The 22,880-nt window shown below is 39.5% G+C and overlaps 2 protein-coding genes across 4 annotated transcripts; both read right to left on the bottom strand.

Annotated features, from left to right (window-relative positions):
* Positions 1-172: 172 nt before the first annotated feature.
* TM2D3 (TM2 domain containing 3) lies at positions 173-5,262 on the bottom strand. 2 transcript variants are annotated; one of them, XM_074880929.1, is made up of 6 exons: positions 5,128-5,262; positions 4,218-4,316; positions 3,188-3,345; positions 2,451-2,625; positions 1,786-1,861; positions 173-526 (listed from the first exon to the last, which is right to left on the bottom strand). In XM_074880929.1, the coding sequence occupies exons 1-6, from the start codon at positions 5,213-5,215 to the stop codon at positions 361-363; spliced, it is 762 nt and encodes a 253-aa protein (XP_074737030.1). In that variant the 5' UTR covers positions 5,216-5,262; the 3' UTR covers positions 173-360. The 2 variants fall into 2 exon arrangements, with proteins under 2 accessions (XP_074737030.1, XP_074737031.1); XM_074880930.1 differs by having other exon boundaries at positions 4,218-4,313; positions 5,128-5,249.
* Positions 5,263-6,479: 1,217 nt separating this feature from the next.
* On the bottom strand, positions 6,480-22,424 carry LOC141948410 (threonine--tRNA ligase 1, cytoplasmic-like). 2 transcript variants are annotated; one of them, XM_074880806.1, is made up of 19 exons: positions 22,124-22,424; positions 21,435-21,527; positions 20,472-20,662; positions 19,781-19,904; positions 18,517-18,638; positions 17,595-17,712; positions 16,915-16,979; positions 16,125-16,203; positions 14,759-14,905; positions 13,203-13,301; positions 12,718-12,884; positions 12,020-12,182; positions 10,979-11,116; positions 10,453-10,530; positions 10,253-10,353; positions 8,948-9,052; positions 8,036-8,108; positions 7,379-7,493; positions 6,480-7,257 (listed from the first exon to the last, which is right to left on the bottom strand). In XM_074880806.1, the coding sequence occupies exons 1-19, from the start codon at positions 22,397-22,399 to the stop codon at positions 7,109-7,111; spliced, it is 2,403 nt and encodes an 800-aa protein (XP_074736907.1). In that variant the 5' UTR covers positions 22,400-22,424; the 3' UTR covers positions 6,480-7,108. The 2 variants fall into 2 exon arrangements, with proteins under 2 accessions (XP_074736907.1, XP_074736908.1); XM_074880807.1 differs by lacking the exon at positions 21,435-21,527.
* Between the last annotated feature and the right edge of the window lie 456 nt (positions 22,425-22,880).

Below are 22,880 nucleotides of genomic sequence, written 5' to 3'. Positions count from 1 at the left end.
TCAAGCATACAGATATGAAGTAAACAACTCAATATTCAAGTTAGTTTGCATCTCACTTGGTGCTCTACAGATCATCCAGGTTCAAGCACAGTGCAGAATTTGGTCAGCTGTTCAACTTTTTTCATAGAAAAAGAGCATGTCCATAGAAGAAAGGAAATGAATTTCAACTTACTCAGTGATCCACTCTTTTATTTCACCTTAATTAAAGGCAAACTAAGTACAGATGCTGTACATTAAAATGTATGCACATAGAAAGAACAGTGGTTCTTCGTTCTACCTGAAAGGCTCAAATCTCTACATTCTTTTATTTAGAGCCCTTTCCAAGCAATTACTCCTCCCTGAAACACGTTGCACCCACATTTAAATATAAAGAGAACCATCTGCAGGTCCCACATAGCCAACACCTATTAGTAGCACATCAATTAGTGTCCATATTCCAAGTCCACCAAAGCTGAAGAGTTTTCCCAGACCTTCCCGCCACTGGCCCAAATAGAAACGATCAGCACCAAATCCACCAAGGGTGATGCTATAAGAATAAAAACATGATTCATTATTATTATTTTTACAGGAACTCAGTTCAGGTATCCATACACACTTCTTTCTGACACACCTATAAGTCGATGATAGTTTTGCTCTACATCATTCGAGAAACTATACATTTTTTGTGCAAAAAGAGCTGTGTTACTAAATGAAAACGATTTTGATGAAATAGCACTATTTCTTAGCTAACTAATACTATCCAGAAATTTACTTGACAGTTTTTCATTCACAGCAAGCAATAAAACCCAAAGCTCTCAATTTCATAAATGTGTCTTGATGTTTCTAAGCTAGCAGAAGCTAAAAAGACCCCAACAAACAAGCTAGAGAAACAGACCCAATCGTTAAATTCAGCACCACGCAGCAGTCAGGCAACAGTAAGTTTCTCCAGCTGGTGGCAGTGAGAACAGCTCTTGCTAGAACGGAAAGTGTGTTAAATCACTTTCTTAATCACAGTCTTATTGTATCTTTGGCTCCAGGAGTAGAGAGTCTCACTACCTAATTGATCATGTTAACCACCTTCGAAATATGCAAATATAATGAAAAAGGTTTTACCACCAAAAGAACTTCAGTTACTTTCAAATCACTACTGTGGTGCTCTCATGGCTTAATGTTCCAAAAATAATCTAAATACCACTACACTGGCCTCTTCCCTAATAATTTAAAACACAAGAAACTTCATCTTAAGGCATTTCTAGCTGTTACAGTTGGGAAGGAAGCCATAACAAATGTACACCAACTATAGCCAGCACAGTCACATCTATCAAATTCAGAAACAGCTGCATTCATTTCAGATGCCAAGAAGTAATTTGGACAATTTTCAGCCCTACTTGTTTAAAACATATAAAAAAACTGGGAGAAAAAAAAAAACATAAGTCTGCAGATTTTTTCAAGCATTTGTACCTCATTAGACACTGTACAGAGTAAAAGCCAACACGTCCTCTCTACTCAGAAAATGGATCACTTTGTGAAGCCTAAGAATCATTAGCATTTACTCTGAATGTACATTCCATGAAGAAATTTCTCTCAAGCTCTATTTCCTGAAAACAGCTAGTATTGTGGCATATGCAATCTTCAGGCATCCTATGCCTCCAAATTCTAAGGTAGACTATATGAAATATTGGTCATTCAGTACACCATTCAAAAATACCAAGCTGAAAACCCACACAGACTGAAAATTTTATAGACAATCTATTTCTAATAATACTATCTACTTTAGCTTGATGTTATCTAACAGTTCTTGTGTACCTTAGCGCCAAGGCAGTAGACCACTTATAACCTCCAGTCCAGTTGCAATAGAGCATCTTAGGAAAGACACGATTACCTAAGCATTAGAAAACATTAAAACCTTAATGTAACAATGACTACATGACAGGTGGAAAATGATAAGCAAGAAGATACTGTTATTTCTCTAACAAGAGCCTAAAAGAGTCGACACTAATCGAAACAAACACTGTCAACACAACAGCTCATATGTACTCTACAGTCCTCTGTTCCATCAATCTTCGTCCCACGTGAGAAAACATGCAAGGTCACTGAACAAAGAGGGAAAATTAAACTACTTGAGTGAAACCAGCAGGAATTTTTTAAATTATCCTACTGAGACATTTGATACTGATTCTGTTAGTGATGTCCAAATCAGTTTAATTCAGAGAAGCTGACAAAAATAAACCAGAACTATTTTCTCTCATGTGAAGGTACGCAACAGTATTAAAAGTCAATGTTTACAGTTAGGTATCACTATTATGCTTAAAAATGAAAATGTAACTATAAAAAAATTCAATAGATTAATCAAGGTGCAGGCTGTTCTTGCAATGGACATAAACAATCACTGTATTGAGCCATTACAAAAAATGTTAAGAAATTCTTTAGAAAAAAAGCTTCTTTACAGAATCTGTTTTAGCCTGCCTTACCTAGACAATGAATGTGATCCCGTACTGTGCAAGTGGCATTGTACCGTTGTCGCGGACAAGAAACCGTCATGCAGTTTGTAGAATTAGTACATACATAATCAGTTGTTGCAAGCTGCCAGCAAAACTGGCAGGTCATGTTAATTGTAAAGTTCTCCTGCTCGTGGTTGTTCTGATCCTATAAAAGGACAGCATTATCACTTCACTAGTAATAAAGAAATTCACAGTGTGCAGTATCAAATTACATTTCATGGGTAGACATTTTGGGCAAAATAACAACTACCCTCTTTACTACCTCCATGTAGTCAAGTAAAACTGAAAAAATCAACATTAGGAAACTGACAGAGTTATTAAAGCACAGTTTAATGTTACTGCTTCCTCCAATCCAAGGCTACTGACAAAAGGAGGACTCGTTCAGTCTCACCTGTAAGATCAGTTTGTACCTCTGACAGATACCGAGCCTTCCCACTCTCAAAACGGTTCAGTTTTGATTGGTCAACAGATTGATTTAACTCAACTGCATGGCTGCATAAGAAAAAGATCCAATGCAAGGAGGACAAAACAGAGAAGGGTTGGTCTGCCTCTTCACCAACAGCCTACAGTTGAATGATTAAATCTATCACAGATCTGCAAACCTGCCTATGTAAGAACCTAGCAATCAATTTTTTATATTTTATGACAAAACGCCACAGTTTAATTAAATGACTTAAATTTGCGTTTAAAAGTAACAGGTTACTTACAACACAATGAACATGTGGCTTGACTTTGCAATCAAAAGTGGCCGGCTTCCCATATATACAGGAATAGTTTGTGTTACATGTCATACAGTCTGGTGGCAATCTACTGCAAAGCCCGTTGCTAGGACATTTAGTCACATAAGATGGAATTTCTGTACTTTCTGAAAGGTGAAATATGTGAATAAAATTAAGAAAGCAAATGAAAAAGCTATATAATCTAAAGTATATATATACATATTTTTTCTTTTATACATATATATACACCCACACGCACGACACTGTATAAAGGGCTTTCCCTATTACGCAGTGAACAGCACCACAGGTTTGTGTTGTGGGAACCACTGCGTTCACCAGGTGAGAGGCACAACACGGCAGGGTACCCTGCAAGGGTCTCACAGGTGAGTTCTGCACAGGACAGGACAGCACAGCAACGCAATTCAGTACAACACCAGAACAGAGCTTAGCATGGATTAGCGCCGCCTCAGCCAGCATTTCTCAGTGGAAGTAATCAGTTTAGGTATAGAAGCAGGTTGACACATGTAACCTACTTTTAGTTCAGGTCTCATTAAGTTTACAGCTAGCTCAGCCATTTGCTATTTGTACGTGTTCAGAATCACCTCTGAAGTTACTAGCAAGAACAGTGTTTCAGCCAAAATCCTGATGTACCCGTGAGCTACAAAAACTGTATTTATGTTCGACAAGGAACAGTAATAAGTTCTTGCAGACTGCTGTAGTCTTTCAAGAACTTGCACCATTCTGAGAGAGTATTAAAACACAGGAACCACAACGGCAGTTTAAATGGTCATTTTCTAGTTGTAAGATCCTGTATGGACCAATTTTCTAATTATATAATCCAAACTAATTGTTAAGGTCACTGAAAAGTAATTCATAATGCGTTATACTATAATGTCTTTTACCACTGTGAAAGCACACACAGGTCTCTATGACAATTCAAGAACTTTACTGTTAAACTCAAGACACTGAGGAAAAAGGCCCACAGAAGAGAAACAATAGGAAGAATGTAATATTGTACCTGGTGCTTTAAAATAAGGAGTATTTGTACTTGTTGAAGTTAGACTTTTTGCAAAGGTAGACTGTGGCTGTGAATGCTTTGTGGTCATCAAAGATCCTGCTACAAGAAAATAAAAATGGAGAAAGTGATATTTCTAGAATAAAATTCATCTTCAGAAACAGTCTGATTTCTGCACACTGCTAGGAAATTACAAGTGGAAAAAGTGTAATAAGAAAACTATAAAAATCTGTTTTCTTGTTCTATAAATAATAGAATGTTTACATTAAACATTAAAATGAGGATTAGAATTGTTCCTTTTACACAGGAAACCGTGTTTATTCCAAGTCAGCCTTATCTTCTGATTCTTGAGAATTAAGCAGTACTGCTCCGTATTTGCTACTGAACAAGAGCATTCGGTCGAGCGAGGCAGCTGCGCTCTGGCCGAAGCGGGCAGCGGCGGCCTGGCCGGCCCCACGGCCGCGTCTCTGTACGCGTTTCCTTCGCGTTTGCCCCTGCGCGACTCCCGCGGTGCCCAGGGCCGGGGCTGCGCATCGCTGCGCGCCGCGGGGATCTGTGGCTGGGCCCCGGGGCAGCACCGGCACAGCACGGCACGCGTGGGCCATGCCCGGGGGGGAGCGCAAACCGGCTCTGTCCCACCCGCCCGCCCGGACGGTGCTGCGCAGCCCCCGCACGGCCATCCCGGGGCACACGCGGCCCGCGACAAGGTCACGGCCACCTCCCCGGCTCGGCAGCTCAGCAGCCGGACGCGCCCCGGGCCTGGCCGGGCCGAGCCCGCTCGGGAGAACAGCCCGCAGCCGGGCCTCCCCCGCGGGGCCGCGCTGGGGCGGCAGCTACCTCCCCTGTGCCCCCGCCCGACCCCCCCCCGCCTTGCCACGGCCTCGGTCAGCCCGGTCGGCGCGGCGACGCTCACCGGGACCAGAGAGGCCGTAGAGCTGGGACAGGAAGAGCGCGACGCCGCAGAGCCTCCGCAGGGCGCGCAGCCCCGACAGTGCCGCCATCTTGCTGCCGCCGCCTGCCGACAACCCCGCTGCCGCCGAGGGGCGGGGCGCGGCGCGGCGCGGCGGGTGGAGGCGGGGCCGCCCCGCAGGGCCGCAGCCCCCGGCAGGGCCCGGCCCCTCGGCCCCGCCGCAGCCCCCGCGGGGCCCGGCCGCAGCGCGGCGGGAGGGCTCCCACCGCCGCCAAACACGGCCTCCAGGCAGCGCCGACCGCGGCTCGCGCGTCCCCCTGCGCGGGCGCGGAGGAAACGAAATGCAGCTTCTGGCTTGAGGAAGGCGACCGAACCGTCCGTCAGCACCACGCTGGGGACCCCCCCGGCTTTCCGCCCTCGGTCCCGTACCTGCCTGTCCTCTCGACAGATGGCTCCCGCTAGAAAAGTTTAATCTATATTATTTTTATGAATTCATATCCTTCAGTGATCTCTCAGTGCGGCAGGTCAGCTGGTGACAGCACTGATACATGTATCCTAAAAAGCTAGTCTTGTATTTGCAAAACCTAGAAATTCAGTTACACCCCCCCCCCCAATTTTAATTCTGTAATCTGAATACATTTCCCTATATCATAGAGGCTCTAGTCCATAAAAATAGGATACTTTAGTATTTTTTCAACGAATTAATAAATAAAAATCACCCTCCACAACTCATGTTAATTCTGTAAAGTGGATAGAAAGCTTTCCCAACACTTCAATTTCCTCTTTTTTCCCCCCCCTTTTCTTTTAAAAAGCTACACATAATCAGTAAAAATGGATACACAAACCCAAACTAATACAAAACTAAAAACAGGCCTACTGAACAAGCCTGTACAAGTATCAGGAAGAAGTAAAACACTAGCTTCATATTTGTGTAAGATTTATGCACTAAATAGTATTTTCTGCTTCGTTTCAGTGATATTTAAAATCACAGCTACAGTTCTATAGCTTAGATGATTGAGTAACATATTTAATGCTATTTAAGTCTTCTAACAAAAAAAAAATAGAGTGAAAAAAAATTGTGGTAAAAATTCATCTCTCCAAAAAAATCTGACTCAATTGCCTGCGACAATAACTTTAAAATAATTTATAAGCACAAACAAGATAAATATGGCCAATTTAAATTCCAGCATGCACTTTTAAAATGAAAGCTGTCATCTGCACCTTTTCAGTGTTCTCAGTATCCCAAGCAAATACAACAATAAATTACAAAGTTTTTTCAAAGGTTGGTTTGTTCTAGAAAAAAGCCAAATCAACAGCAAACACCGGAAAAAATAAAAACACTTTCCACACACAGATATGGTGAATAATTCAACTTCATTCTTGGCAATCACCTTTACAGCAACCGATTATCATGCCAACTCAATCCGTGCCTTGTTTCACTGAGATTTCCAAAACCACCAATGTATTTGTAGCCTGTGAACATAACTTCATAAAGAACACCAAGCTATTCCCCCCCCCAAACTGATATAATCTGGAGTCAGAAAAAAAACTACACCAGAATGCTCCTGATGCACCTACCAACTGCCAAGATTTTGATTCCACATCACGCCAGCTACACAGCAGCTGCGTGACTGAGGCAGCTCAGCGCTCACAGCAGCAGCCAGTACACTTCCCAGCCTCCTCCTTGACTTCGTGCAGCCCCGATTTACTTCCACAGCAAACCCAACATATTTTAGCAGGGGTGTAGGACTATTTAAATAAGTATTCTGCGACTTGCACAGACTGAAATGCCATGGGATTGTCAAAGGAGTTGGCAGTTGCATCTGTCCACTCATGCTATTCCTGGACCACCACCATTGCTACATTTGCTTATTTTGTGCATCCATTAACTGAAAATTCTCTCAGATAAGCATTATTGCTGCACAGGAGGAAAGAAACAACATTTCACAAGGGCAGCTAATATTTTTTTTTCCTAACAATATCATCAGAATTCTTCTTCTGCATTTGGAATATGTGAACTCTTAAATTTCCTGAGTTTCTCAATAGCAGAAGATACTGAAATCTCTCCATGAACTTTGTTGTCTCTTGTTCGCACGTTGACAGCATTGTTGGCTTTCTCTTTTTCTCCGACCACTGCAAGACATATCACAAACAATATTAAACTGACTACCTCCATTACAAAATGAATCCAGACAAACTCTATGCGCAACAATAAAACTCCAATGATATTCAGAAACTAAGATTCCACAATTACCTAAGATAAAGTTGTATTGGGCCAGCTGTGCATTTCTGATTTTCTTGTTTAATGTGCAGCTTTGATCTAGATCCACATCTGACATAAATCCTGCTTCAAAAAATTCACTGCAAACCTAAAAAAAACCCCAAAAACCTCTCAGTATTACGGTATATATTCCACAACATAAATTTGTGCATGCTGTAATCCCTTCCAATAATTAACAGATGTATGTGAATAATTTTGCTCTTGTGAATCATTGTAAGGAAATCAGTGAAGTTGACTTATGCTTGCATTAGAAGAAAAGCAGAAGAGAGGGATAAAAACAACCATGGCCAAATATAATGTAGCCAAGAGTATACATGATGTGAAATGAAAGAAACTGACTCTGCCCCTACTTTAAGCAGCTAATTCTGTAATGGAACGTTAATTAGTATATAAGGTTTGTTTCTTCTGTTAATAATTACTGAAGTACATACATAACAACAGAACTCAAAATACTTAATGTTACATATCCCTTTCTCAGGCTTATATATATTTTAGACTATATGAAAAAAATTATCTCCCTCCGCAATACGTCTCCAAAATTATTAAAGCATTCATTCTTTGTTCTAGGACAAGTACATAAGGAGCTATTAAAATTGCTTGCTACTATAAAAAGGAAGGCCCTACTCTCACCTGCTGGGCATACTCTTCAGAAGTAGGTCCCACAGGCACAACCATGACCTGCCGTGGAGACAGCCAGAACGGCCTGGCAAGCAGGACAAAAAAAAAAAAAAAAGAAATAAGTGTGCATTTTACATTTGCATTTATATCCATAGTCATGTTCCCCAATAACTTCTTTATAAAAATATTTGTTAGTTAAGGATGTTGGATAATATATTACCTTTCTCTTTTCAAGTTCACATAAAATAGCAATAGATTAAGTCAAGTAAAATCACATATGTTGAACTTTGATCTTCTTGTTCACTTCCTAGCTGACTTCACAATTTTAAACAATTTTTTTTTTGTATAATTTCCAGTTTTATTTATAACTTTATAGTGGAAGGTGGACAGTCAGACAGATAGGTGGCTGAAAGTAAGAATCAACTCTTCCTTAATGCTTTAAATACATTAATGGAGAAATATCTTCAGAGCTTTTTCAAGATGAAACAATACATCTTGCAAGCTAAAACAGTATTTCACGTACTAGGACTAATTCATGTCTATATAAATAATTGCTTTACATACGTCTAACATCTTCCCAGTACAAAAGCATGATTTTTAAGAAAAGAGGAACAAGAACATATACACACATATATACATGTATGTTTATATATATGTATGTGTATATGCACATACACATTCAATTACAATTCTTATTTATGCTTTATTGTATAATTTTCCCCGAAATATCATTTCTAATAATGAACTTAATAAAAGGATATCATAAAACTTAGACCACAAAATTAGACTTTTTTTTGTAATCTTACCTACTAATTTTGAGAAAATTCTAGTGATATTATTTTGCATTATAATATATGGGACATTAGGGAGGATCTGTATTTTCTATATTGTTAAACATTTTAGAACTGCATTTGTGCCACATACCATTTTCCTCCATAATTTTCTGCTAGAATAGCTATCATTCTCTCCACAGATCCCAAAATAGCTCTGTGAATAATCACTGGTCTTTTCTTATCATCGCCATCCTTACTGAAAAAGAATAAGGGTTTTTTTTTTTAAAAAAAAAAACAAAAAAACTTGGCTCTCACACAGATAATCCTCTAACATATTTGATTCTACTTTTCACAGAAAAACAAATCTTAAGTTATTTATACTTAGGCAAAATCTACCCTTTTTTATTAAAAATGTACTTTAAGTCACCTGGGCTTTTAAAGGCATACTGAATAACCATGGCGACTTAAAATAATCATGCCTGTAGCTAGTGGCACAGGTACAAACTCCTAAGTTGGAAAAGACACTCGACTGACTCAGCTCCATTTCTGTGCATTTAATATTTTATGTGCTTCCTCGCTCTTTCTTTTCTGCTATGTCTTGCTTTTATTTTGCTGCACAGGATCTTACCTGCCCTTACTGTTTATTTCTTTCCTTAAATTACAGTCTCATGATTAAAAAAAAAGCCAGCTGCTGTTCCTGACAGTATTATCACCTACCAAAGAGCTATGACATCTTCTGTAGAATATGCAGCAGGACCAAAAAATAACAAAGATTCTTATTATATCTTCCCCATCAAACTCTTTATAATATGCAAAAACAAACACAGCAAGAAAAACAAGAAAAACAACACCATGAACAAAATAAAGCGTGTGTTCAAGTCAACATGGTACTAAGATTAATTCACTCAGTGGATAAATATCCCTCGTCCTAGCAGGAAGCCAAAGTGAGATTTTCATTAAACACTGTTCGTATCTGGTTTATGTTCAAAGTTAACTGACTTTATCTGATAAAAAGAATGAAGTATTTATTACAAACATACTAGCTCCTTAAGACACGTTTGGATTTGTATGCAATGTCTTCAAAGGAAACACAGTGACTAGGCTGAAAGTGAAAAATGACTCAACTGAGTTTTCTTTAGCATTATATATGATCAGTTGTCTTCAGAACTAGCAGACAAGACGGATCATGAAGTTTTCCTGCAATCAGTAGCATTTACAATTAAAGGGACTCATCGTTACATGGAGGAAGCATCTTCAAGTTCGCGACTCAGTCCTCTACTCACCAGGGACGTGTCCCTTCTTAACCAGACTACTGATACACAGGCTAATCATTTGTTAAATGAGCAACAGAGCATTAATACATCTCAGTTTAATGGAAATTACAGATAATGAAAGTAACCATTTTTTTTTTAATGATGTAATTTAAAAGACGAAGATGTTTGGTTCAACCACTCACCCAACGTAAGTAAGATTAAATCGAATGGGTAGTTGGAAGTCAAGTTGGATAGTAGCACATTGATGGTACCTGCCAATAGCATCTTTGATTTTAATATCAATCTGTGAAGCAAAGTAACACAGTTACTAAGTATAGTTCGCCTGCATTGTGTCTGTGTCCTTGTCCGTCCCAAAGCTGTATTAAAGTGCTGATTCACTAACCTTAGGACCATAAAATGCTCCGTCTCCTGGATTCAAATGCCATTGCTCTCCAAAGTTATTCAAGCTGTTTTGAAGTTGCTAATCATAAAAATGAGAGAGTAATTAACAAAGGTATAGCAGGGCCTTTCATTACTGTAAGTCAAAGCATTTGCCTTTGAAATGCAAAGGAAGCCAACAGGCAGCATGACTCCTATTGTTCAAGTATTTATTTCAAGATTATTTATCATAAATGACTAAGAGTAGTTCCTTGTACAAATGTTGTGATTAATCAGAAAAAGAGATCAATAACAATCAAATCAGTTCAAGATAAGGGGCTAAGTAAGAATCAGAAAGTTCTCATTTTATACAGAAATTTCACATTTAATGCTTGTTGAAAAACATCACATTTCCACTAAGCACACTATTTAGCATGTGATTTAAGCAATTTCACTAATTTCACTATTCAACATGAAAGAACTTAGTTAAATATCCGCATCTGCAAATACAAATATTAAGGGTTTTGTTTGTTTGCTTTTAAATTAATTACCTTTTCTGCATGATCCCAGATCTCTAACTCTCCTAGATAATTTTCTGGTCTTGTAGAAAGATGTAGTTGAAAGGTAAAACCAAAGACAGCATACACTGACTTCAAGAAATCAAGACAGCCCTTAATTTCCTCTTCAATCTTAAAAGTAAACAAAAGATATTAGTTAAAATTTACTTACATAAAAATGTAATTGTATTTGCTGAATTCCTCATAACCAGAATATGAGTCCATTAAATAAAATTAAAAAAAAAAAAACAACACACACACATGAAAATTACATCCTACAAACCCAAATCTAGGTAATGGGTAAAGACAGGACTGAGGCGGTGTGGCTTCAAAGCATGGCAAGAAAAGTAATGTTCCCGTTAAGCCTGGGCTTCTGGAGCCAAATGGCATGACTCAGACTTGACAAGAGTACATCAATTTATTCACATCGCTCTGCTAAAACCTATGGCATTACTAACAGAATGAAGTATTTATTCAGCATTACCATGGAAAACACAATGTGGTCAACAGCTTTTTTCTTTGCAAGGGGAGATACAAAAGATTTTCCCTTTTGGGATTTAGTTGCTCAATGTATCTTTCTAATGGGAAAAATTCTATACAGAAAATCTTATCATGTAATTCACAATCAGTAACATCCCTCAAATAACATTGTTTTCTTCTTTTGGTATAAGCATTTTTTAATTTCAAAGAGAAAAATAAATAACACAAATTATGGCACTACTATTTGAGAAACTTGTAACAAGTTCAACAGTGTACTGACTTCAGCAATATTGTGGAAAGTTAAGAAATATGGAATACCAGATGGCTGAGAAGGAAGCACCTATACCTACCAAAAAACTCCCATCAAATGCAGCATCACACTACAAAGCAACACAACAGAAGAAGCTAGAGATGAAATACTTGAGGGATTTTTTGTTGCTTAATGTAGTTTGCACTGGGAAGGAAAGAAGGGGTTTTTTTGTTGTTGTTGTTTTTTGGTTGACTTATGGGGGGCGGGTTGTTGGTTTTCTGGGGTTTTTTTGGGTTTTTTTTCACCTGTTCTATTGTGCAAAAGATGTGAGCATCATCTTGTTGGAAGCGCCTTACACGGGTCAAGCCACTTAAAGTCCCAGAGAGTTCATTTCGGTGAAGAACTCCAAAATCTGCAAGTCTAAGAGGCATTTCCCTCCAGGATCGTGGACGATGGGCAAACATCAAGCTAGAAGGAACATGAAAGAACCTTTTCTTTATCCTTCTTACAGAAGATTTAAGACAAAGCAGTAACTAAAACAAGATCTGTACAGACAATAATCACATTTTTTAAGTATTTACGCATTTCAGCTGTCTGCATCCTAAAAGGCAGGCAAATAGAGTAAGTGCAGCACTCAGATGTATTGCTAGACACCTAGAAAAAACACTGTGAGAATAACAATCAAGACTGGCCCATCTGTACTTCTTTTGGTACACCATATCTGATGCCTATCTCTATCCCAACATAATTCGTGTTTACTAGTGGTACAGACTAGTATTAGCATGCACAAACCTTGCTCACTTAGTGTGGACTTACTGAAAGATACTCCTACAAGAACTGTATTTGGTCTGCTTTGAGCCACTGTCAGGGCAGCTATCTGGGCACACTAGTTGCTTAGTAGTCTATTGTGAACATACATGATAACACATATTAATACTCCCCGCTCAGCCCCACAAAGGATAAATATAGTAAAATAAGAAGTTTTTCAGTTAGGAGTACAAACCAATGTCCTGGACAATTCATGGGTTTAAGGGCAAAAGTTTCCTTCTCAATCTCAAAAGAGAACATATTTTCACTGTAGTGCTGCCAGTGTCCTGAAACTTCCCAGAGTTTACTGTTGAAGATGTTTGGAGATACAACTTCAGTAAAGTTACGCCTGTGATATTCCTCCTATAAAACAAATTCATCATTTAAAAGGTGATAGAGCTTTTGACAAGCACAAAGCCTGATTCTTTTTAACTGTGTTCTTATGATGGAGATTTACTGGGAGACTAAAGGGCTACTGCACATGTAGGTTTTGCACAACTGGAAAAAGCACAGGTCAATGCTTTACTCTGCCCTATTTTCAAAAAGGTTAGATCTGTATAAACACAGTGAAAATCTGATATATGTTTACATACATAGATGTTTCTGTGGATAGCTCAGTGCTATGAACGGCCTATCAACTGATAATTAAGCTTATTAGGAGTTACATTAGTATATACTCACTCGTATGAAATCCACAAGTGTGTTATAAAGAAAGGCACCCCTGGGGAGGAAAAAGCAACTTCCGGGACTCAAATCATGAAAGAAGAAGAGTTCTTGCTCCTAGGTAAATTAAAAACAGAATGCTGAAACACCACTTCAAGTTGAACTGCAGAACATGACCATTTCACACATGTTGAGACTCTCTTCACAGAAATGAAATATTACAGCAACAAGGTGATTTCCAGAAGTCTACGAGTTGTCAGCAACAGTAGTTAATTTACCTGTAGCTTTTACTCTTACACTGGAATTCCATTGGACTCTGTGACTATGTAAATACACATTTCCTCAAAATCCTGAAGCCTTAACCAATCTTACCTTTAGTAACCAAAGCAATTAAGCATATACCCATCACATCTGAGGGCTGATGGCTGAAGCTTGTGAGCCAGTCATTCTTTATCAGAATTCTGTCTCAAAAACAGAAGCTCAGCAGTATGGCTCTGATAAATCTTGGAGAACCTTAGCCTCTTCAGTATCATAGATATCAGACACGTAGACACTAGATAAGTTGTTTGATTGATACTAGATAATTTGGCTTTGAAAAGGCATAGAAGTAATCATCAAACAAATACTATACAAATATACAAGTCTTAATAACTTAATACACATAAGCATGAACACTTCCGTAAAGATAATTTTTTCTACTTCTTCCCTTTGTCACTGTTTTCTGTAAATTCCTTACTGGCTCTTCCTCTTCTGAGTTACCCTTGGTTGTTCATCTTTGCTTATGAAGGCTCTTCACTGTCTCTTTTTTCACGCCTGCCAATAAGTAGTGCGAGGTTCATGCCTGAATCCTCTTGGCCAAGATGCCGACCTCCACTTACACATGAGTTTTTCAAATAAATGTCTTCCTGTTCACCTGTACTGCCCATTGTGCCTTTAAAACATCCACAAAGCTTTTTGTCTTCTCTCAGATACCCTCCCTATAACTCCAACTTCTCTAAAAACTATAGCAAAGGTGACAACAATTAGGAGACTGCATGACTACATGACCAGTATTAGGTCACAATCCTCATCTGTGTCAACCTAACATCTTCCAATTTATACTCAATTTAAGATTAAATGAGTTCATTTAAATCTAGTAGAGGAATATATGAACAATATTTAAAACTACAGCTGAAGTACTGCACATACATATACTTAACTATTCCCTTATTTATGTCTATAATAAAGACTGACCAAACCATATTATTTACATAATTTTCAGTAATTTCTCTCTTCTATGAAAAATATAGTGTTTTAGGTAGGATCTGAAAAAACTCTACAAAGGTTTAAGATATACTTCCTTAAATGGAGGGACTAGCCCATTACTTCTTCCCACCATCAGTTTAACATTTGCATGCAAGTAACGAGTTTATAGAAATAAAGTTTAAAAATAAAACTAACAACAAGAAGTTCACAGAACTGGCTCCCATTCAAACGGTCAAAAAATAAAAAAAAAAAAAACAAGAATGAAAGAGAATGAATTCTATTACAGAAGCATAAAGAAAAAAAGAGAAGTAAACCATGAAATAGCGTACCTTTCCAATTTTCCTATGGTCTCGGTTTTTGGCTTCTTCCTGGAATTTTTCCCATTCCTTCATCATTTTGTTATCAGGAAAGGATATTCCATATATTCTCTGCAGAGTTTCCATGTCAGATTTTCCTTCCCAATATGTAGAGGAATTCTGATGCGCAAAACCCATACTTTAATATTATATAATCTCAAGGAACGGAGGAATAAACACTAAAGCATTCAAATGTTATGGTTTTTTTATTAGAAAAAGAATTTTGTGCAGTCATCCAGCATTTGTTTATAATACAAAGATACTTGCACTGCCTTTTAGTCAGCATACTAATACAGAAGACAAACAAAAGTGACAGCTCAAGTCATACTTTTATTCTACTTAGGTACTTTGTTTTAACTCACATCATGGCATGTTTTATCTCACATTATGTCTTCAAAAAAAGCAGCACTTGTTTATGTTCAAAACATAATTACAGTAGAGAAACATGAAAGACAAGATAAAACTAACTCCCTCTCACAGTTGAATCCTAGCTGTTTTGACAGTCTGACACTTAATCCCTGAACTCAGAGCTTCATAAACTTCAGTTAGGAAGTCAGCAAATGTGACTATGAAGAATGTTCCAATGAGGTCAGCCTAATAAGGTTACCAAAATTATCATCTGCAAGTAACTTCAAGGACATCGCAACCAGAGGCATCTGCAAACGCTCTGTCTCTGGCTTTCCTGTGAGCAATGCCATTTTTAAACACTAGCACTTGCAGATCTGCCAGGGTCCGCTTTACCTCCTGAACCTGAAAGATACCATCTTAGAAGGTCAATATACTATTTTCTGATCCAGTGAATATCTTGGATGTTCATTTACTGCAGAACTGAGCTTACACACACACCCTGCACACAGATGAGATAGCTGGTACAGACTCAAACCAGGACATTTGCACAACAAAGCACAGTGCTGGTTAAAGACACTAGCACAGTACTGCCACATTGGCTTCGGCACTGCACTTCTCTATGTGCATGGTATGATTGCTTCCACAGCTAATCTAGTCACTACTAGCTTGAGTATTTTTGCAGTGCTCTTCATTATAGCCTAAGCATGCATGTTACTGCACTAATACTCCGATAAAAAAGATGCTGTTAACTTTCATTGATGTACTGTTGTGATGGTCAATCAGCAAACCTTGGAAGCAGATGGATGATGAAAATCTGTAGTTCTACTACAGTACAATGGGAGCTGCGAAAGAAATGAAGGACTATTTTCGGAGTAAGCAAAGAAAACAATAGAGAGGACTAGCATAATTACTTCATGAGAAATAAACACATAACTAAATCAACTGACCCATAGTTTTGTACAGTTTTAATGCACAGTTAATTTAAACTTACCTTAAATATTTTAAGGGCCTTAATTTTTCCAGTGTGTCTCACATGTGGACCCCTGCAGAGATCAATCAGCGGACCACACCTATACACCAAAAGAAAAAAGCGTTTATTTCAAAACACTGCAACATTTTTAAATACAATCACTAATGGCATACATGTCAAGCATTAACATGTTCAAACACAGTAATAGCTATACATATGCAACACTCAGCAAACTCAGTGCATCTTAAATGTAATTGTGTCTTCTACCTGCGGCAGAATATTCACTCAGTAAATACTCAGCACACTTGATCCATTACCAAGAGCATCATAACACACTCCACAATTCATACAGTTCTGTACGTAAACTTTATGCTAAAGTTGGCCAGGAAATTTCAAACTATGCACATCAAACAGAAAAAAATGCTATCGCCACTTTGCAACTAACTAGTTTTCTGCCTGGCAACTGAATGAACAAGGTCCTCACCCCACACTGAGCTAAGAGTTAGCTTTACCCATTATCCAGCAATTCAATGCCATGGGTGGTAACTTATTTTAATCTGTTTACTGAAACCAGAGGGAATGAGTGAAAAGCGGATTTGCCATTTGTCCACAGATAAGAGACCTAATCTGTCCCATCAGAGAAAGAAAAGATCTGATTTTACATAAGTAGCAATTATTTATTGCAAACAGAAGTCCCAATCACACAAGTATTCAGAAGATAGAAGAATAATTCCTTCTCCTCTCAATTTAAATGAAATACACTTAACTACAGAAATATTTCATAATACCTTTTAACTTAAATTTTCTTTACCTGTATATTGTGGTAGTTGGTGTGTTAACTTTCTCATTAAGGATACGACACTTAAACTTGTTATACTGTGTGAGGAAACTTGAAAAGTCAGAAACATCAACAAAATGGCTACTAAAATTCTATTTTAAAATTATGTATTAACAATGCAAATACATCAGTAAAAAACACAACTAGAAAAACCCCACATGATCACATATATTTATGTAAACGTTCAAGATCCTTTCAGAAAAGTTATAAAACAACAGGGTAAAGAGACAAAAATACCTTCATTTCCCTGAGGGTGTGTTATGCATAGTGATTACCACCTGAACACCTCAGAGCACTTTTGAAAGGCAATTAAAACACAGTACAGTGAGACTGGTAATATTCACTGTCTAAAACAGAGGACTAGAGGACAAAGTCTCTGCAAGTGAGCCAGAATGAATGTATGCCTTTTGTGTGCTAATTTCTTTGACATCTCGTTGAACTTGAGGTGTTTTTGTGTAATAAGAAATTGTTTTTATTATTGCTTGAAAACATCCTGAACACTTGAGATATGGAGAAGGGGGAAAGGATGCTATTCTTTTTCTTTGTTTTACTAGACAGCTACTATTCTGATGAGTCAGTCACATAGAGTATTTTATAAAAGTTACATTTAAAAAGATCATTGTACCAGAATCACAGCTACTCCAAAGATTTACCTTAAACATGTCTAACAGGATCTCCTTTTTGACTTCCAGCCTTTCAAAAGCCTGCCTCTCTTTTATGATATTTTTACAGCGGTTCTCGAGTAGCGGGAATTCAGTACTAGATACACCTCTAAACAGAAAGACATAGGCAAAAGAAATATAAATTTAAAAATGGGAATATCAGAATAATTGACCACTTCCTAGTGGTTTAATTTGAAAAACATGGGATGTTTTGTTGTGATTTGTCAAGGTATTTTCTTAGTTTCTTACAGTCGGCTGTACTTTCAGACACTAAACTCAGTAACACAACTGGTATCACCCTCAACAAACCCACTGCAATCACTCCTAGAACAGTCTTTGACATGCTTAAATGTCTGGAAGATCTGTAGTTCAAAATATGTATGATTTAAGAAAGAAGAAAAAAAAAAAGGTTCAACCCAGCTGCAAGAGCTAGTTTATCAGCTGATGCAGATTCAGTATTCTCCCTGACTACAGAAAGATAAACAAGGAAAAAACAGAATTGTAAAGCTGTGCACAAGGATTAGAAAAGTAGTAAACACCTATACGAGTTACATGCATACGTGCCATTTCAACAAGTGACTATGGCACTTTGAAGCCAAGCTCCTATGATTCTTCAAGGAAACTGTTTCCTGTATCTCCCACAAAACTTCAGACAGTTTTACCCAAACACTACATTTTTTCACAGAATATGCAACAGCTGCAAGTCTTAGGGAGCAGGTATCTGAACACCACTCTTAAATTTAAATATACACACACACTCAATATATACATGTACATAGAACACTAACCTGTCAGTTTTAAACCCATACTATGATTTTACTTTTTTAACATGCAGAAACGTGACCAAACAAAAATAATTCTAGTACCGAGCTTCAATACAGAGTATTAAAGTTCTTAGACACTGAAATTTTACCTATCTTCAATATACATGTCATAATAAAATCCGTTCTCAATTGGTGGTCCATAGCATAAGCAGCCCCCAAAATAACCTTCCATGGCCTCTCCAAGAATATGAGCACTTGAATGCCAATAAACCTGCAAATAAAGTCAGGTGAGCAAGTCAGGGGGTCATTGGCATTGTGTAACTAAAAAGAAAAAACAAGACAGAGGTGTATCTGCAGATGGGGATACACTGGAATCAGAGTTGTTTAAATTCTGTGAGAAGTATAACAAGTTTCTGTCCTCATTTGGCAGTATGCTACATCATTAATATAATGGCAATAAGTGTAGCAATAAATCCCCATTGTATTTCAGCCTGGAAGATGACTATACCTCTGCATGATTCCATCACCTTAGTACTTACTGTATCTTGTTCATCTATAAGTTAGTTTCTGGTCAGTTAAGTGTCTATGTAATACTGCAATACTAACTGCATCTAAAGCAATGTAGCCAATTAAGTTACCATTGTTCACATACAGTACATCTATTAATAAGACTGTAAACCACATTACCTTAAATGTCAGAGGAGAGGAGTCAACAACCCAGTATACCGATACCAGTCTTATGTTCTAAGTACCTATTAATTCAGGCCACTTCATAGACACTGCTACAAGATAAAGAGGTTCCCGAAATGCCTCAAACAACCTTAATCACATTAATAACTTTTTAACAATATGAAGTCTAATTCGAGTGCATAAAGATAAACATAGACTTAAGACTGAATCCCATGGAAAAAAATAATCTTGGGTGTGTCACCAAGTATATTCATAGTTTAATTGACTAAGACATACCTACTTAAGTTTCTAATAAACAGTGCCAGTACAAGGAGGTGTAGCTTTTATTTATGACTCCAATGTGATATTGGACAATTTTCAGAAAACCGTAAGACAGCCTTATTGTTGCTTTCGGTGACAGACCATCAGAGTCAAACCACAGAACACATGTCTTAGAAGATACCAGAATATTTCAGGTTAGCATACAAATCAAGACATTCTGTATGATCTTGTTTGAGAAAGAACCTGTTTATGTAAAAGAGAAGAAAAGAACACTAGGATTTTATTCACCTATAGATTATAGGTACTTAGTATCTAATCTTCTTTGTCGAATCACGACAAATACATTACTTGAGTAGTTTGGGGGATTTTTTTTAAATTCAAGATTTTAAAACTATAATGCTGCAATCAATTTCATGTTGTTAGTTCCTTTAATCAAGTAGAAACTAGTGAGTGTTTACTCACAGCTTTTGCTTCTTCATTATCAAACATAAGCAGCTCCAGAGCACAATCTCCCTCCAGTGGACGATCCAGGTCCCACAATTCACCATTCACTTTGGCTATGACTGCATTTGAAGCCAACACTTGACTAAAAAACACAAATGATGACAAGACACCAAAATATTTAGGCTCAGATTTGCAAAACTGCTTAGGTTTCTAAATCCTGTGAGACACCCACCCACATCTCATAGCACCTAAAGACCTTTAATTTTTGTTTCTGTGGCCATCTTAAACACTTTTCTACTTTTAAGGTACAGACCCTTAAGGTCTTCAAGTTTCATTCAACAGCTTTCAGTGCTGGGGATCTGGACGAAAGACTGCTTCTAACAACAGTTTCTAGTGTTAATCTGGTAACTCACAAATCTTCAGATGCCTCTCTTAATTCCTAGCACTCCCACTGATAGTTGTATTTTTTTAATTGGAAGCAAGCATTATGATCCCAGCATAGAACCTCAAGCATCACTCAGAACAGTAACTTCACCCAGCTGTTTGTTCTGCATTAAACTGAAGTTTCAATGCTTTCCAAATAAACCAATTTTAGAGAATCACCATCCACTGACTGTGACATACATATTTTATGCAACAAGGTTAAGAGACAGATGATAGTAACAGATCCATCACTGTGAAAGTAAAACTCCTTGAATCTGCAGGTTACCTAATTCCTACAGCTAACTGATATGGTGTGGTTTTCCAAGATTCCCCTTCAGCCATCTTTCCATCTGTCAGAATAATTTTGATAGGTTTGCTCTGGTTGGCCGCTCTGTAAGCTAGCAAAGCATCATGTTCTTTTTTCAGTGCTTCATAAAGCTTCAGTCTGTCTTCTATGAAGCTTGGCTCACACTGTAGCTGTAACAAATAAATCACACATATACATATTTGTGAGAGAAACAGAATAAAAGGACTCGCAGTGTTCATCCATCCCTAGTGGTTCCGAGACCAGATTTCACTGTACTGGAATTTATACTAATACACAGTAAAGCATTTGGAAATAATTATACACATGATAGTCCCATCCATCTTGCTGCCTTTCCAGTTTTCCAATGCACCTTCATCAATCTAGGCCTAAATGGCTTTATGTGTTTGACATCAGAATGCAGCCAACATTCCTGCCCCAGAATTTGTATTTGGCTGACATCCTAGAGAAGTTTGGATCTCTCCAACAAGCCCTCACTTCTGCCAGTCCATTCAAAGCAACAGATTAAAATAAGATAGTTCACAGGAAGTTTCTTTTAGTTTAGCATAAGGTGAATTATTAAGATCTACTGCACTACAGCTAGCGCTGCCAACATCCTCTTCCAGTCATCATGCATGCTGTCTAACTATTCACGAACCATCACTCTCTTCAGGAATCACAGTATCTTGACCTTTTGTTTTCCAACAGTCCAAATCCTTTTGTTGTATAAAAAGTAGAGATCTAAGAATGCATAAGTAACCCTACTAATTACACGCAAGAGGAAGCTCTGAATGATTTTGTCTATATGCATGCTATTGCAAGCCTTCTTCTCAAAACCTGGGATTTCAAAATACAGCAAAGTATTTCAGATTTCAGCACGTTTTCTGAACCTAACCAAATAATACTACCCCTTCTATTATTATGTGGTATAAAATGACCCCTTACATCATTCCGATGTTGGTTCACAGCTTCATTTTCTTTTTTCTTTTCCTCTGTATTTCGATTCACTGCAACAGTTGGACTTGCACAGGAGACTTTCTGAAACAGTGATAATATGAAGTATATCCCTATGCCTTTAAGACTTTTCCCAGCATTCACTGAAACAAACTACAACAGTGCAATACTGGGCTAAAAAGGGAATTACAATCGAATAAACTATGTTCTTGGTACAGAGGAAGACCTTCTCATGACACATCTAAAGAGCGTCCTTTCAGCTGTTCAGCAGGCACAGCAGAACTGCTCACCAAGCCAAATCTTCTCATCACGGTTTCCCCAATTTTACTACTGCAACGATCACCGGCAGGACCTCCCAGCGACCCGCTGGGAGATTAAAACTGCCTCGGGAACAATAAAACCAACTCTGGGCTCTGATGAACTCACTTCACCTTTATGCAAAGGCAGGGACTGTCGGGAGCGGCACCGCTCAGTGCTGCGGCCACTCGGGGGGCGCGGGCTGACACCGCGGCGGGCTCCCACCCCCGAGCCCGCGGCCGCGCCGAGCCGCGCTGGCTGGGGCCGGCCCTTCGGCCCCGGGAGCCCCTCCTGCCCCTTCCCTCCCCGCAGAGGCCTGGCCCACCGCCGACCCCGCCCGCACCGAGGAGGGCCCCGGGGGGGGCCCCGGCCCCGGGCGCTACCTCGCCACCGGCTGGAGGCTCCGCCGCGGCGGGGCCCGGCAGGCGCGGCTCCTCTAGTGCGGCCCTGCCCAGCTCGGCCGCCAGGCTGCGGCGCAGGTGCAGGAGGCGGTAGCGCAGCTTCTCGTTCTCGGCCCGCAGCCGCTGCAGCTCGGGGCTGCAGGTCCCGGGACCGCACGGCGCCTCCTGCCCCTTCAGCCGGCCGACCTCCGCCGTCAGCCAGCGCAGCTCCCGCTCCTGCCGCGACAGGCGCAGCGCCGCCACCTCGGCGGCCGCCATCTTCCCCCGGCGGCAGCGCGCTGCCTCCACCCCTCTCCTGCCGCCCCCGCCCGCTCCGCCTCCCTGGTACCGCCCCGGAGCCGGCGGCTCGGGGCCCCAGCCCGCCCCGCGGCAGCCGCGGAGGCGCCGGCTGCGGCCCTGCCCCCTCCGGCGGAGGCGCGCAGGCTGCTCGCTGCAGCGGCGACCCCGCCCAGGCACGGCGGGACTTGAGGGGCCCGGCGGCTCTCGGTACTCGTTCTTCTGACGGGGTAAATACCCATTTGTAGCCCTCTCTGCTGTGGTGTTAATAAAACACACCCGCCCATCTTGCTCCGAAGCCGATGAGCAACCGCGAAGCGTCAGTATCCACAACTCTGGTCTGAGTCCCACTTCAGTTTACCTAAAAATGTTTTTCGACAAGCTTCTCTCTGTAACCCTCATAAACGCGCAGCAGAATAAACAGGGCCTGCAGTGAAGAATTGCATCACTAATTCTCAAAATC

The sequence above is a fragment of the Strix uralensis genome, chromosome 11, assembly GCF_047716275.1.
Source record: "Strix uralensis isolate ZFMK-TIS-50842 chromosome 11, bStrUra1, whole genome shotgun sequence".
Classification (NCBI taxonomy): Eukaryota; Metazoa; Chordata; class Aves; order Strigiformes; family Strigidae; genus Strix; species Strix uralensis.
The sequence above is the reverse complement of the archived record's forward strand: the minus strand, read 5'-3'. Positions and strand labels throughout refer to the sequence as shown.